Here is a 14,609-nt window from a genome sequence, read left to right on the forward strand (position 1 = left end):
GTTTGAATTTGTTGCGTGCTCTTGTGTTGTTGCGGTTGAAGCTGAAGTAGTCATTGACAGGCAGGACGTTGCAGCATATGATTGGTGGGCAATACTTAGATCGTGTTTTAGGCGTCATAGTTCTAAGCTTTCTAGACCTAGGAATGATAGTCTGCTTTCGTAGGGCATTCTGTTTCGAGTGGAGGAGTGAAGGGCTCTTCTGGTGAAGTATCTTTGGACATTTTCTAGGGTGTTGATGTCCGAGATGTGGTATGGGTTCCAGACAGATGAACTGTATTCAAGGATTGGTCTGGCAAAAGTTTTGTAGGCTCTGGTGAGTAGTGTGAGATTGCCGGAGCAGAAGCTACGTAGGATCAGGTTAACAACTCTAGAAGCCTTTTTGGCGATATTGTTGCAGTGGCTTTGGCACTTAGGTCATTTGATATTAGTATTCCAAGGTCTTTTACTGAGTGGGAGTTGGCTGTGAGATTTTGTTTATTCAGTTTATATATGAGGCTATTTGCAAAACACACTAAACCATAAGTAGTTATGCCTTGGAGACACCCAAGGAATATGTATATATGGGTATATACGTACATGTATCCAAACCATAATGCTGGGTGGTGTCTCAACCTGCCCTAGGGTGAATCAATTCTGTTTTGGGGTTGCTGTATCTGTCATTGTGAAACAAGATCTGAAGGGAAAGAATTAATCTCCGTCTTCTTCCCTTCCCCCTCCATCCCCTGGGGGAACGGAGAGGGAGGTGCAGCTGAACCTCTTGTAGGCAACGTAAGCATATTAACACCATCTGCCCTACTCAGCAGATCTGCAGGGAAAGAAAGAGAATAAGCAAACCTCATTAAGCCTTATTTATCCCCTTCTGCAGGAGGACTTGCTGTTTCGGATTTACTCCCATGACTGGGCTTTGTAGGTTGCTGGGTACAAAAATCAGCCAATTCCATTGGCACAAACATTCTAGAGGAAATAAAACTTGGCTGAAGAGCAGTTTATGGTGTCAGGTGCAAGTGGTCTTCGACTTACAATGATTTGTTTAGTGGTTTTTTCAAAGTTTCAATGGCACTGAGGAACAGGGACTTATGACGAGACTTACGACTATTGCATGGTTTCCTTTGGTCAAAATTCAGACATTTACAGATACAGATAGATACATATACAAATTATTAGATTTGGAAGAGACTTTGTAGATCATCTAATCCAACCCCACACCCCCATCAAGACAAATGGCAGTCCAGTCTCCCCTTGAAAGTCCCAAGTGTTGGAGGTTTCACAACCTCCGCAGGCAAGCTGATCCACTGGTTGATTGCTCTCATCATCAGAAAGTTCCTCCTTATTTTCAGGTTGGATCTCTCCCTGGTCAGCTTCCATCCATTATTCCTTGTCTGGCCTTCTGGTGCCTTGGAAAACAGCCTGAAACACACACCCCTCCTCTCTGTGGCAGCTCCTCATGTATTGGAACACTGCTATCATGTCTCCCTTGGTCCTTCTCTTTGCTAGACTGTCCATGCCAAGTTCCCGCAATCTCTCTTTGTATTTTTTGTTTCCAGTCCTTATCATCCTGGTTGCTCTCTTCTGCACTTTCTCTAGAGTCTTTTTTGTAGTGTACTGGATGCAGTACTCTAGGTGTGGTCTAACTAAGGCTTTATAGAGTGGTGTTAGTACCTCCCTAGTCCTATTGTATCCCTCTATTAGAAACATAGAAACATAGAAGACTGACGGCAGAAAAAGACCTCATGATCCATCTAGTCTGCCCTTATACTATTTTTTGTATTTTATCTTAGGATGGATATATGTTTATCCCAGGCATGTTTAAATTCAGTTACTGTGGATTTACCAACCACGCCTGCTGGAAGTTTGTTCCAAGGATCTACTACTCTTTCAGTAAAATAATATTTTCTCATGTTGCTTTTGATCTTTCCCCCAACTAACTTCAGATTGTGTCCCCTTGTTCTTGTGTTCACTTTCCTCCATTAATTAATGCAATTTAGGATTGCACTGGCCTTTTTGGCTGCCACTGCACATTGGTAGCTCATATTTAGTCGGTTGTCCACCAAGACTCCAAGATCCCACTCGCAGTGACTACTACTAAATGTGGTTTCACCCAGTTTATGGGTGTATGTCTTTGTTTTTTCTTACCTAGCTGTAGGATTTTACTTTTCTCTGCATTGAATTTCATTTTATTATGAATTTCATTTTATTATTACGCAAGTGGTATGTCCCGGGGTCATGTGACTACCATCTGTAACCTTTCCAACCAGCTTCTGACAAGCAAAGTCAAAGGGGGAAGCCAGATTTCTTAATGAACGATGCATTTAACAACTGCAGAAAGAAATGTCATAAACATGGGGCAAAGCTTACTTAATAACTTAGCAATTGGTTAGCATTGCTTAGCAATGGAAATTTGGGGCTCAATTGTGGTCATAAGTCTAGGACTACCTTTATCTGATAGTGGAATGATCTATTTTTACCTCCAGGACCACCTTCTGCTGCATGAGTCCCAGCGACCGGTTAGGTCAGCCTTCTCCAAGTCCCGTCAACTAGACAATGTTGTTTGGTGGGACTTAGGGGAAGAGCCTTCTCTGTGGGGGTCCCAGCCCTCTGGAATCAGTTCCCCCAGAGATTCGCACTGCCCCGACCCTCCTCGCCTTCCATAAAAGTTTAAAGACCTTTCTGTGCCACCAGGCTTGGGGTCATTAGACCCTAGCCCGCTGGCCAACAACAGTAATATGTTTTGCTGTGTGAATGGGAATGAATGATTTTAAATGCTATTAGAGTTTTTAAAGTGTTTTAGCAATATTAATTAGATTTTTTAGATATAATTATTATTATTATACGAATAGAGCTAACACAACCAGGCTCGATCAGATTTTCAATGTATTAGTTACAGCCCACGCATTTATTATAATTTTCTTTATAGTTATAATTGGAGGCTTCGGGAATTGATTAATCCCCTTAATAATTGGAGCCCCAGATATAGCTTGTTTGATATGTTGCGAGCCGCCCCGAGTCCTTGGAGAGGGGCAGCATACAAATCCAATAAATAAATAAATAAATATTTTGAGGGATGGTGTTCTGTCGGGCTCTCTGGTAGAATCCTCCCAAAAATTCACAGGTACAAATTTCAGACACACACACGTTTGAAAATTCAAAACAATGTTCTTTATAATGAAAATTCACTTAAACTAAGCCCTCTTTTGTTATAGCAAAGAGCACTCGTCTTCAAACAAACTGGTAATTTATACAAGTCCCTTATCAGTTCTGTGATACTTAGCTTGCAGCTGTGAGGCAATTCACAGTCCTTCTTCTTTCACAAAGTGAAACACACTTTGCTCTGGTTTAGTTTCAAAGCGGGGAAAAATCAGCACACAAAAGGTCCAACACAACGATCAGATAATCCTCCACAATGGCCAAACCCACAGGCTGCTATTTATAGCAGCCTCACTAATTACCACAGCCCCACCCAACCACAGGTGGCCTCATTTTCTTTGATAATAATCTCAGTTGTTGTTGCCTATGCATCGCTCTCCGCATGCGTGTCTTGTTCTGAATCCAAGGAGGAACTAGATAATTGATCTCCTTCTGAGCTGTCTGCCACACTCTCCTCCTCCCTGTCACTCATGTCTTCTTGGTTAGAGGAGCCTTCATCAGCAGATTCCACCGGGGAGGGGGGGGCAAAACAGGCCTGCAGCATGTGGATGTCTCCCCCACATCCACAGTCCTTGGGGCAGGAGCTGGGCCAGAGCTAACTACAACAGATGTTAATGTTTCATTCACCATGTTTACTTACTGCTGTTTTATATGGTTTTATACAGTTGAACTCCAGGGTCCTTTCTCACCCTTACATTTTGTTTTTCTTTGATAAGAGCTAGGCATCAAATCCTTTGGTAAAGGATATAAAAGAGAGTTACCAATGCTTTTTATGATTTTCTTAGGGAGGGTACAGATATCTTGCTGCAATGCCAGATTGCCTACTCCCTAAACAAATAAATCTTGTTAAGGTTAATCCCTGGATATTTTAATTAATTCTAGTTATTGAGCAGGTGCATTTATGCAATGGCTGTGGCTGAGTCAGGTTTCAAAAGTAGAGCTTTTGAAATACGCTATAAAGTAATAAAGGCAGAATAAAAATCCAATAAATAAAAAAAAATAAAATTTGCTGGCTGGGAAGTATCAAATGCAAATACTTCTACACTATGGACACCAGGAGTCACTACACGTGCCTTTTAGATGAGGGAACTATCAACCAGTGGAACAGCTTAGAAATATAGAAACATAGAAGAAAAAGACCTCATGATCCATCTAGTCTGCCCTTATACTATTTTTTGTATTTTATCTTAGGATGGATATATGTTTATCCCAGGCATGTTTAAATTCAGTTACTGTGGATTTACCAACCACGTCTGCTGGAAGTTTGTTCCAAGGATCTACTACTCTTTCAGTAAAATAATAATTTCTCATGTTGCTTTTGATCTTTCCCCCAACTAACTTCAGATTGTGTCCCCTTGTTCTTGTGTTCACTTTCCTATTAAAAGCACTTCCCTCCTGAACCTTATTTAACCCTTTGACATATTTAAATGTTTCGATCATGTCCCCCCTTTTCCTTCTGTCCTACAGACTATACAGATTGAGTTCATTAAATCTTTCCTGATACGTTTTATGCTTAAGACCTTCCACCATTCTTGTAGCCCGTCTTTGGACCCGTTCAATTTTGTCAATATCTTTTTGTAGGTGAGGTCTCCAGAACTGAACACAGTATTCCAAATGTGGTCTCACCAGCGCTCTATATAGCGGGATCACAATCTCCCTCTTCCTGCTTGTTATACCTCTAGCTATGCAGCCAAGCATCCTACTTGCTTTTCCTACCACCCAATCACTACCCCTAAATCCTTCTCTTCTGAAGTTTTTGCTAGCACAGAACTGCCAATACAATACTCAGATTGAGGATTCCTTTTCCCCAAGTGCATTATTTTACATTTGGAAACATTAAACTGCAGTTTCCATTGCTTTGACCATTTATCTAGTAAAGCTAAATCATTTACCATATTACAGACACCTCCAGGAATATCAACCCTATTGCACACTTTAGAGTCATCGGCAAATAGGCAAATCTTCTGCCAGCAGAGGTTGTAATCACCCCATCACTTGACACATTCACAAAAAAATTGAACTGCCATCTGGTTGGGGAGGTGTAGGGTTTCCTGCTTGAGCAGGGGGTTGGACTTGATGACCTGCAAGGTCCCTTTCAACTCTAATAATAAATAAATAAATAAATAAATAGAAAACTCTACAGAAACATTTATGCAGTTTATCTATATCTGGAAGGGTAAAGTATTAGGCAATTGAAAGCTTCTTCGTGGCTGAATCATCCACTTGGAAGATTCTTCATTGCTGCCTTGTTCTTATAAATTTAATTTTCTATCCCATTTAACCAGTGGTGAAATCCTTTTTTTTCTTCTTTTTTACTACTGGTTCTGTGGGCATGTCTTGGTGGGTGTGGCCTGGTGGGCATAGCAGGGGAAGGATACCAAAATCTCCATTCTCATTTCACTCCAGGGGAAGGATACTTCAAAATCCCCATTCCCTCCCCACTCCTGAGGGAAGGACCAGAATATCTCCGAGACCGCCTTCTGCCGCACGAATCCCAGCGACCAGTTAGGTCCCACAGAGTTGGCCTTCTCCGGGTCCTGTCGACTAAACAATGTCATCTGGCGGAAGAGGGGAAGAGCCTTCTCTGTGGCGGCCCCGACCCTCTGGAACCAGCTCCCCCCGGAGATTAGGATTGCCCCCACCTTCCTTGTCTTTCGCAAACTCTTTAAAACCCATCTCTGCCGTCAGGCATGGGGGAATTGAGACATCTCCCCCAGGCCTATATAGTTTTATGCATGGTATGCTTGTGTTGTATGTTTTTAAATAATGGGTTTTAGATATTTTTAAATATTAGATTTGTTCTCTGTACATTGTTTTATTATTGTTGTGAACCGAGTCTGCAGAGAGGGGCGGCATACAAATCTAATAAATAATAATAACAATAATAATAGTAATACAGTGTTCCCTCGATTTTCGTGGGTTCGAACTTCGCGAAAAGTCTATACCACGGTTTTTCAAAAATATTAATTAAAAAATACTTTGTGTTTTTCCCCCCTATACCACGGTTTTTCCCACCCGATGACGTCACATGTCATCGCCAAATTTTTGTCCGCCTTTAATAAATATTTTTTAAAATAAACTTTAATAAATAAACATGGTGAGTAATAATCTAAATGGTTGCTAAGGGAATGGAAAATTGCAACTTAGGGGGTTAAAGTGTTAAGGGAAGGCTTGTGATACTGTTCATAGCCAAAAATAGTGTATTTACTTCCGCATCTCTACTTCGCGGAAATTCAACTTTTGCTGGCGGTCTCGGAACGCATCCCCCGCGAAAATCGAAGGAACACTGTATTGCAAAATCTCCATTCCCACCCTACTCTGGGGCCAGGCAGAGGTAGTATTTGCCAGGTCTCCGGAGCTCAGGGGAGACTGTTTTCACTACCCTGGAGGTTCAAAGAAAGTCACTGGAGCCTGGGGAGGGTGAAAACACGCCACTCCCCTGCCATGGTGCGGGGAACCGAATAGGCCAAACCCACCATGGCCTTGCCCACCCAGCAACCCAACAAAGAACTGACTAAATTTTTTGAATCCCACCCCTGCACACATTCTTCCCTGAGTGAAGTCTGACAGCTTTTGAAATTTGAGAGTGGGGGCTGAGTTGGAAGAATCGGTATTAAAGTGAAACCTCTTCACACATTTGGGTTGAACAAGAATGTTTAGCAGGCTTGAGCTGCCATTAAGCAGATAGCTGAGAAAGTCCAGCTTTCTGCATCCTAAAATTGGGACATTCTGATAAAAAACAACAGTGACACATGCATTCCCAGTCTTCTTTCTCATTTATTAAGGCTGATGTCAGACAAATACTGTATGGAACATTTAGATTATTTTCCCTTAACAAGAGGTTTTTCTTTCAAAGAAACCTCAAAGCCATGTTGTTCACTTAAAACTGTTAAAAACGATTCTCTTTGCATAGCAAATTTTGCTTTATCGCTCATTACGAGACAACTTTTCACAACACAGAATGCCAACTTACATTATTATTCTCATAGTGGAAAAAATAGTAGTTAGCTATTGTTAAGTAGTGGGAAACCTATATTAACATAAATATCCAGATAAAATATACGTGGCTTTTTTCCATTTACTGTGAAATAATTTTTTTTTGAAGGCACTAGAAAATATTAACAAAAGCCACTGAGAGTCCTTTGTAGAAAAGTCCAGAGATAGATTTTGGAACATTATTACTACATTCGTTGTCTTGAAGATAAATCCACTCATGCCAATTTTCACCTCCTTATTGTGGATAATTCTCAACAACCATTGCATGGCCCTGTAGCAAGAAAAGAACTGAAATTACTCAACAAGAGAGAAACAAGATTCCCATCCCAAGAAAGAAAAATGAAGATTGGGAAAATAGAATTACAAAAGGAAACCTTGCCAAGCACAAGGCAACTATGGCCATGGTACATTTGAGTCAAGAACCGATTTGTTTTGATGGTTAAAGCTCTAGTTTAGAAACCAGGAGACCATGAATTCTAGTCTTGCCTTAGGCATTAAACCCAGCTGGGTGACTCTCTCTCAGCCCCATATACAGAATTATTGTTGTGAGCAAAATAGGAGGAGAAAGGAGTAGTGGTCGGCCCCGATTTACAATCATTCATTAAGTGACCGTTCAAGCACTGGAAAAAAAAGTGTCTTATGTCCAGTTTTCATACTTATGACCATTGTAGCATGTGATAAAAAATTCAGGCATTTAGCAACTGGCATTACTTAATGACAATTGCATTGTTCCAGGGTCATACAATCACCATTTGTAACATTTTTAACTGGCCTCTGACAAGCAAAGTCAATCGTGTCTGGGGGGGGGGGGGAGCCAGATGACATCATAACAACCACAGAGATTTGCTTAACAATTGGTAAAAAAAGATTGTAAAATGGAGCAAAATTCATGTAACAACTGCCTTGCTCAGCGACAGTAATTTTGGCCTCATGCTTGAGTCCGATTCTTCCCACTCAGCCTCCACTCACAATTTGAAGATCTACCATATTTTTCGGAGTATAAGACATACCGGAGTATAAGATGCACTTTAGTTTTGGGGGAGGAAAATAGGAAAAGAATCTGCTTACCAGATATTCATCTGGCTAGCAACCTTAGTCTGGTCAGATTCAGCACATTATTTTATCCTCTGGTCAAATCTTAAAAAAAATATTATTCAGAGAGAGTAACAATGAAAGAGCTTGCAAGCCAGTAAGAGCTGGGAAAATCATTAGCACCTTGTTAGAGCTGGAAAGAAACGTTCAGAGCAAGTAGAACAGTGAAAAAAACCCTGCAAAGACTTAGGGCTTGGAAAACATTCTTTGCAAAGAGTAGCAATGAAAGAACCTGCAAGGTAAGAGCTGGGAAGATCGTTAGCACCTAGTTAGGTCTGGGGGGAAAAAGCTTCGAAAAAAAGCTACATTCAGATTATAAGATGCACCTGAATTTTCAGCCTCTTTTAGGGAGGAATAGGGTGCGTTTTTGTTAGTATATTGTACGTAACCTATTGGGTGTTGCCATAGAGTAGCTAACGATGTCAGTTTGTACACATGTAAGGAACTTTTACAGGTTGCCATAAGAGGGCGCCAATACCGTTCCCTTTGGGGGGGGGAGTTACTTTGTTAGAGATATATTTGCCATGAGCCGTATTCTTGCTGTGTGTGTGGTTTGTAAACTATTAGTAGTATTATATTGTTGATTCTCTATATTTGTAAATAATAATACTTGTTATATATACATTGATACTAAGTCTGAGTCATTATCTGGCTAACCCACATTTCCTACACCACAACAACTCTGCTTAATGTGTGTTGAAGGTTTCGTACCGAGACATACTAACAGTCTTATACTCCGAAAAATACGGTACCTGTATTGGGTATACTTGTTGCTGTGATTTATAAAAACAGTAAAGGTGGAATATAAATAAATGAATAAGTAAAACTATTAATAAATAAACAAATATAGATTGCTTATCATAGGATTCTTACCTGTCCTCCAGCAGCACATGCTGCCACTAAGGCATATTGTCCGCCTTCCTTCTTCAACCTATGGGCAGCTGTGATTACTAAACGGCAGCCGGTAGCACCAAAAGGATGTCCTAAGGACAGGGATCCACCCCAGTTATTAAATTTGTCAAGAGAAGGAGCTACAACCTATAAGTATGAAAACAGTAAATGAGGCTCTGAAATAAATTATCCAGTTTCACCTATGACAAGAAGAAAGTAACAAAACGTAAGTTTGAAAGACTTATGAACAGGTAACATATCAACTCAGCTGATGTTTGCCAGGTGACTGCTTTAGCCACAAAAACATCATTGGAGAAGGAATGAATCAGCTCGCATGTGGCAAAACACTGGACCTCAAGAAGGAGTAAAGATAACTGTGAACAGGATGCCTCTAACTTCCACCATGCCCTCTGGGAGAGGTTAGCAGGGAAAATAAGATACGGGAAGAGGAAGGGCAAAATACAGAAATATAATGGGTACACAATAACCTTAACCTTACCTTTGACTTTCTGCCCATGTAGTTCTGGGCAAACCAATCTGAATCCATGGCTTTGAGATTTGCTAAAATTTGTCCCTATAGTGGAAAGGAAGGAAAAGGGAAGATTACACATTGTAGCAATAATATAGTCAAAATACATGCAATCTACACAATAGAAACATATAGTGTAACTCCAGAAGAATTAATACAAACCAACCAGCTGATAAGGTATTTGAGGATTCACACATTTCCAAATTATTATTGCCAAACTTTAATTACAACTACTATTTAAAGTGTTATGCTATTTTACTGGTTTAGTAAGCAATCTTGTGACCCATAGGGCATTTTCAAAATTGGTGACAATGGACTATGGGACAAAACAGCTGAAATAAACAAAATCACCTATCAAAGTTGTAATAAATGATACATATGCCAATTTCCAGAGTGGATTCTGCCATAAGGTGTCAACAAGGCTACTCAATGGATTTGTAGTACTGTATAGCAATTTGAATCCAACAGAAAATGATACAAGCCCTAATCGGTAAATGAAGCCTTGTTGTTGCAGATATCAAAAGTAATTGGACTACGACAATATGAATTTACTGGCTTGGCTTGGCCAGTGTGTAAATATCAGTGTGTGACCTTGCCTCAAATTTATTTTTAAAAAGTAGACCAAGAAGTACAGGATTTGAGACAGACTTGATGCAATTAACATGCATATAAGGACTGGGGCTTCTATATATAATGGTGTTTTTCTTTATTATTGGAATTAAGAACACAAGCCTATGGTATCCTCACGTCCTAAGATTCTTCAGTTATTTTCCCCTTGAGGATTCTCATCTATGGAACTCCTTCCCAAATTCTAAGTTTATTGAAATTAGCTCTCTTAAAGTCTCTGGTTTGATTTTGTTCTACTGCTTCTGTTTGTATAATGTTGAATTCCAATACAGTAGTCCCCCACCCTCCTTGTCTTTCGTAAGCTCCTTAAAACCCACCTGTGCCGTCAGGCATGGGGGAACTGAGATATTCTTTCCTCCTAGGCCTTTACAATTCATGCATGGTATGTTTGTATGTATGGATGTTTGGTTTTACAATAAGGGTTTTTTAGTTGTTTTAGTATTGGATTTACATGCTGTTTTTTTAATTACTGTTGTTAGCCGCCCCGAGTCTACGGAGAGGGGCGGCATACAAATCCAATAAATAAATAAATAAATAAATAAATAAATAAATGTATGTGTTGTATGGTTTTTAACAGTTGGGGTTTTTTACATAATTTTTATTATTAGATTTGTTCCATTGTTATACTGTTTTTATTACTGTTGTGAGCCGCCCCGAGTCTTTGGAGAGGGGCAGCATACAAATCTAATAAATTATTATTATTATCTGTGTTGCACATGACCTTAGAAATACTTACTGCAAACGCTTCATGAAATTCAAACACGTCAATGTCTGCCATTGATAGGCCAGCTCTTTCCAAAACTTTGGGAGTAGCATATGTTGGCCTAAGAGAAAAAGAAGCCAAGAGTTGCATTCAAATCGTTCTGGACAGGGGAAAACCTAGTGGCTCGGAAAGGCTGCAGCTGCTCTGAAGAATGTGCCTGCCTGTATCACCATTATTAAAAGTTTCTTTTTATTTGGCAGAAATAAACAAAATAGCTCTCTCTTCTAACTAACTTGAAGAATTCTTATCCTCCCCATCTCTGATCTAAAAACTCTGAATAGAGAATGCAATACTTCTATAGCAGGGCTGTCAAACTTGCAGGATGGATGCATCACACACTTGGCCACGCCCATACCTGGTTTAGCAAATGGGGGCAAAGTCCTGATCAGTCATGTGACGACGCTGTGACGATACAAGTTTGACACCCCTGTGCTGTAATCATAGGTTTTTAGGCACTGAACATTGGAATAGAATATTGCTGAAGGGTGATGTTTTAGCCTAATGGTGCTGTATAAACCTTATTCTTCCTCTATTGAAAGGAAGCAAAATCCAGGCTGAGTAAGCAACTTGCAGAATCCATGACCACGTGGAAAATAATTAACTTGATATACAACATGAAGAAAACCTATAGCTAACTTCCATATAAGGAAATATATGCCTTACTCTCATTCCTTTGCTAATCACCAGTAAACACACAATCCAGGAAAAGGCAAAGAAAGGAGCTTCCGTTAATTATCTATAGGGAAGTCACGAGGAGGTTGCCTTAGACAGCGCATGAGTGAATGGTAGTTGGGGGATGGCTTAATGTATGTAGCGTTCGCAAATTGGTTATTCTGTACCACATGTCAGGAAAAGTGAAATACAATAAAAGGAGAGATCTCAATACAATCGAGGTCGTCTCATTGAGAAAATTCTCTCCGTTGCTTCATTTTGATGTGGCAATTATGGCACCCTGTGCCTCCCTAGAGGTCGGCCCACTGGGGGAGGGCTGTTTGCCTTCACCCCTGTTCTACAGTAACTCAAGTTTTCTCTCTTTCTGGTGATATAAGAAGCTGTGCAGCAAAGAAATGGAGGCAGAATGCTTGCTGGAAATTAGATAGGCTAAAGAGACGAGGGAAAGCAATAAGAAATGACATAAACAAAGCAATTTCAGAATCCAGGAGGATTTTACACCATTTCCTACAAGCTGTGAAGATTTGCATTTATGACTCAGCCATTGTGTCTTCAAGTATCAGTGATAAAATGTAAGAATCCAAACTGAGCATTGGTATTGGGATATGTCTGGCCATTATTCGGCAGCTTAGTATTGGTCTACTCCAGGACAGTCAACTCTTCTGAATGATTTTCAGAGGGGGCTGATGGCAACGCAGCCCTACATCAAGTGTAGGGAAGAATGTGTGGGAGAAGACAGGGGAGGATTGAGTTCACATTTCCTAGAGAATCTTAGCTGAATGGAACTGATTGCAGAAATATGCTGCTACAATTGTCAAAAGTCAAATGGTAGATACACTGTGGAAGAGGTGGCAATCCCTCTTTCCTCATGCAATATTAAAACAATTGCCAGTCCTGCCAAGAAAAGCTGCCATTGATGTGACAAAAATGGGGGAATACTTATATTCAAAGGGAATAATCATACCGTTATGTAATTACAGTGTTCCGAGACCGCCCGCGAAAGTCGAATTTCCGCGAAGTAGAGATGCGGAAGTAAATACAGTATTTTTGGCTATGAACAGTATCACAAGCCTTCCCTTAACACTTTAAACCCCTAAACTGCAATTTCTCATTCCCTTAGCAACCATTTAGATTATTACTCACCATGTTTATTTATTAAAGTTTATTAAAACAAATATTTATTAAAGGCGGACAAAAGTTTGGCGATGATGTACGAGTCATTGGGCGGGAAAAACCGTAGTATAGGGGAAAAAACAGTAAAGTATTTTTTAATTAATATTTTTGAAAAACTATAGTATAGCCGTTTCGCGAAGTTCGAACCCACGAAAATCAAGGGGCCACTCTAGTTGGGAATCAGGAGTCCTATACATATTACTGGCAAAGGTAAAGGTTTCCCCTGCTTAGTCATGTCCAATTCTAGGTGCTCATCTTTGTTTCCTAGTTGAGGAAGCAAGCATTGTCCAAAGACACTTCTGTGGTCATGTGGCCAATATGATCATACACCAAATGTCATATACTGTTATCTTCCCATCAAAGTGGGATATTTATTTACTCGCATATGGATGCTTTCAAACTGTTACATGGGCAGGAGCTGGGACAAGTAACGAGAGCACAGTGCTCAGATCTCAAACCTGGGATGTCAAATTATTGGCTTCCGTCTCCTGTCCTAATGTTTCTCTCTTACCAGTATCATGTATGTAAACATTGTTATATCTTTGCATACTATCAATACGTACTTGATAAAATAAATAATTTTTTAGTAGTAAAATAACCCATATTTTCAGTCAATAAAGTCAGCTCTGTGTATTTTTTAGAACGTGATGCCTAACACCCTGCTTAAGGACCAAAGGTGAGCCTCCACCTGAAAAATGTTACACCTCCCTGAAGCAGCTGTTCAACAGTAGCCTAGGACTAAGAAAGAGGGACCGCCTTCTGCCGCACAAATCCTAGCAACTGATTAGGTCCCACAGAGTGGGCCTTCTCCGGGTCCCATCAACTAAACAATGTCGTTTGGCGGGACCCAGGGGAAGAGCCTTCTGTGCGGCGGCCCCCGCTCTCTGAAACCAACTCCCCCAAGAGATTAGAATTGCCCCCACCCTCCTCGCCTTTCGTAAGCTCCTTAAAACCCACCTCTGCCGTCAGGCATGAGGGAACTGAGATATTCTTTCCCCCTAGGCCTCTACAATTTATGCATGGTATGTCTGTATGTATGTCTGGTTTTATAATAAGGGTTTTTTAGTTGTTTTAGTATTGGATTGTTACATGCTGTTTTTATCACTGTTGTTAGCCGCCCCGAGTCTACGGAGAGGGGCGGCATACAAATCAAATCAAATCAAATCAAATCAAATAATAATAAAATAAAAATAAATAAATAAATAAATAAATAAATAAATAAGGTTTCTACAAATAAAATGATTTGGAAAACGGACACATTTCCATTTTCATGGTAGAAGGATTTTAAATTCACAACTTACCCAAGCAGAAGCTGATCTTTTGGGTCTTGGGATACATATACGTAATCCCTAAATTGTATTTTTAAAAAAAATAGAGGAGAGATTGATTACATGGTTACACAGATGAGAAAAAGGTTTTATGACAGATGGTGAGAGAAGGGAAGTGAATGATTCCATTCACCTGAGGTAGGCCTTTGGTTTGTATCCCATTGCCAAAGCCTTTTCTTCAGACATCAAGAGTATTGCTGATGCTCCATCAGTCTGTGGAGACAATATAAAAAGGCCATCAGAATCCAAAAGAAGAATTAAGCTCCGCCCCTCTGTCTCTTAATTTAGTTTGCACATTATTGCAGGTTTTTTTAAAAAAAAAAACCTCTCAAAACTGAGCCTAATGCAAAATAAGTCCACTCAAAAAGACAAATCTAAATTTTAAAACTGGTAG

The 14,609-nt window shown here is 40.1% G+C and overlaps 1 protein-coding gene across 4 annotated transcripts in view; it reads right to left on the minus strand.

Annotated features, from left to right (window-relative positions):
• Positions 1 to 6,901: 6,901 nt before the first annotated feature.
• HADHB (hydroxyacyl-CoA dehydrogenase trifunctional multienzyme complex subunit beta) overlaps positions 6,902 to 14,609 on the minus strand; it is a 29,398-nt gene continuing 21,690 nt past the window's right edge. For all 4 annotated transcript variants that reach the window (XM_070734926.1, XM_070734927.1, XM_070734923.1 and 1 more), the window contains exons 11-16: positions 14,349 to 14,428; positions 14,189 to 14,236; positions 11,016 to 11,103; positions 9,623 to 9,697; positions 9,106 to 9,270; positions 6,902 to 7,411 (exon numbers count right to left, since the gene is read on the minus strand). In XM_070734926.1, the coding sequence (XP_070591027.1) occupies positions 7,376 to 7,411; positions 9,106 to 9,270; positions 9,623 to 9,697; positions 11,016 to 11,103; positions 14,189 to 14,236; positions 14,349 to 14,428 (492 nt within the window). In that variant the 3' untranslated portion in view covers positions 6,902 to 7,375. The remainder of the gene's footprint in view (positions 7,412 to 9,105; positions 9,271 to 9,622; positions 9,698 to 11,015; positions 11,104 to 14,188; positions 14,237 to 14,348; positions 14,429 to 14,609) is intronic.

Source organism: Erythrolamprus reginae, chromosome 1 (assembly GCF_031021105.1).
Source record: "Erythrolamprus reginae isolate rEryReg1 chromosome 1, rEryReg1.hap1, whole genome shotgun sequence".
NCBI lineage: Eukaryota > Metazoa > Chordata > Lepidosauria > Squamata > Dipsadidae > Erythrolamprus > Erythrolamprus reginae.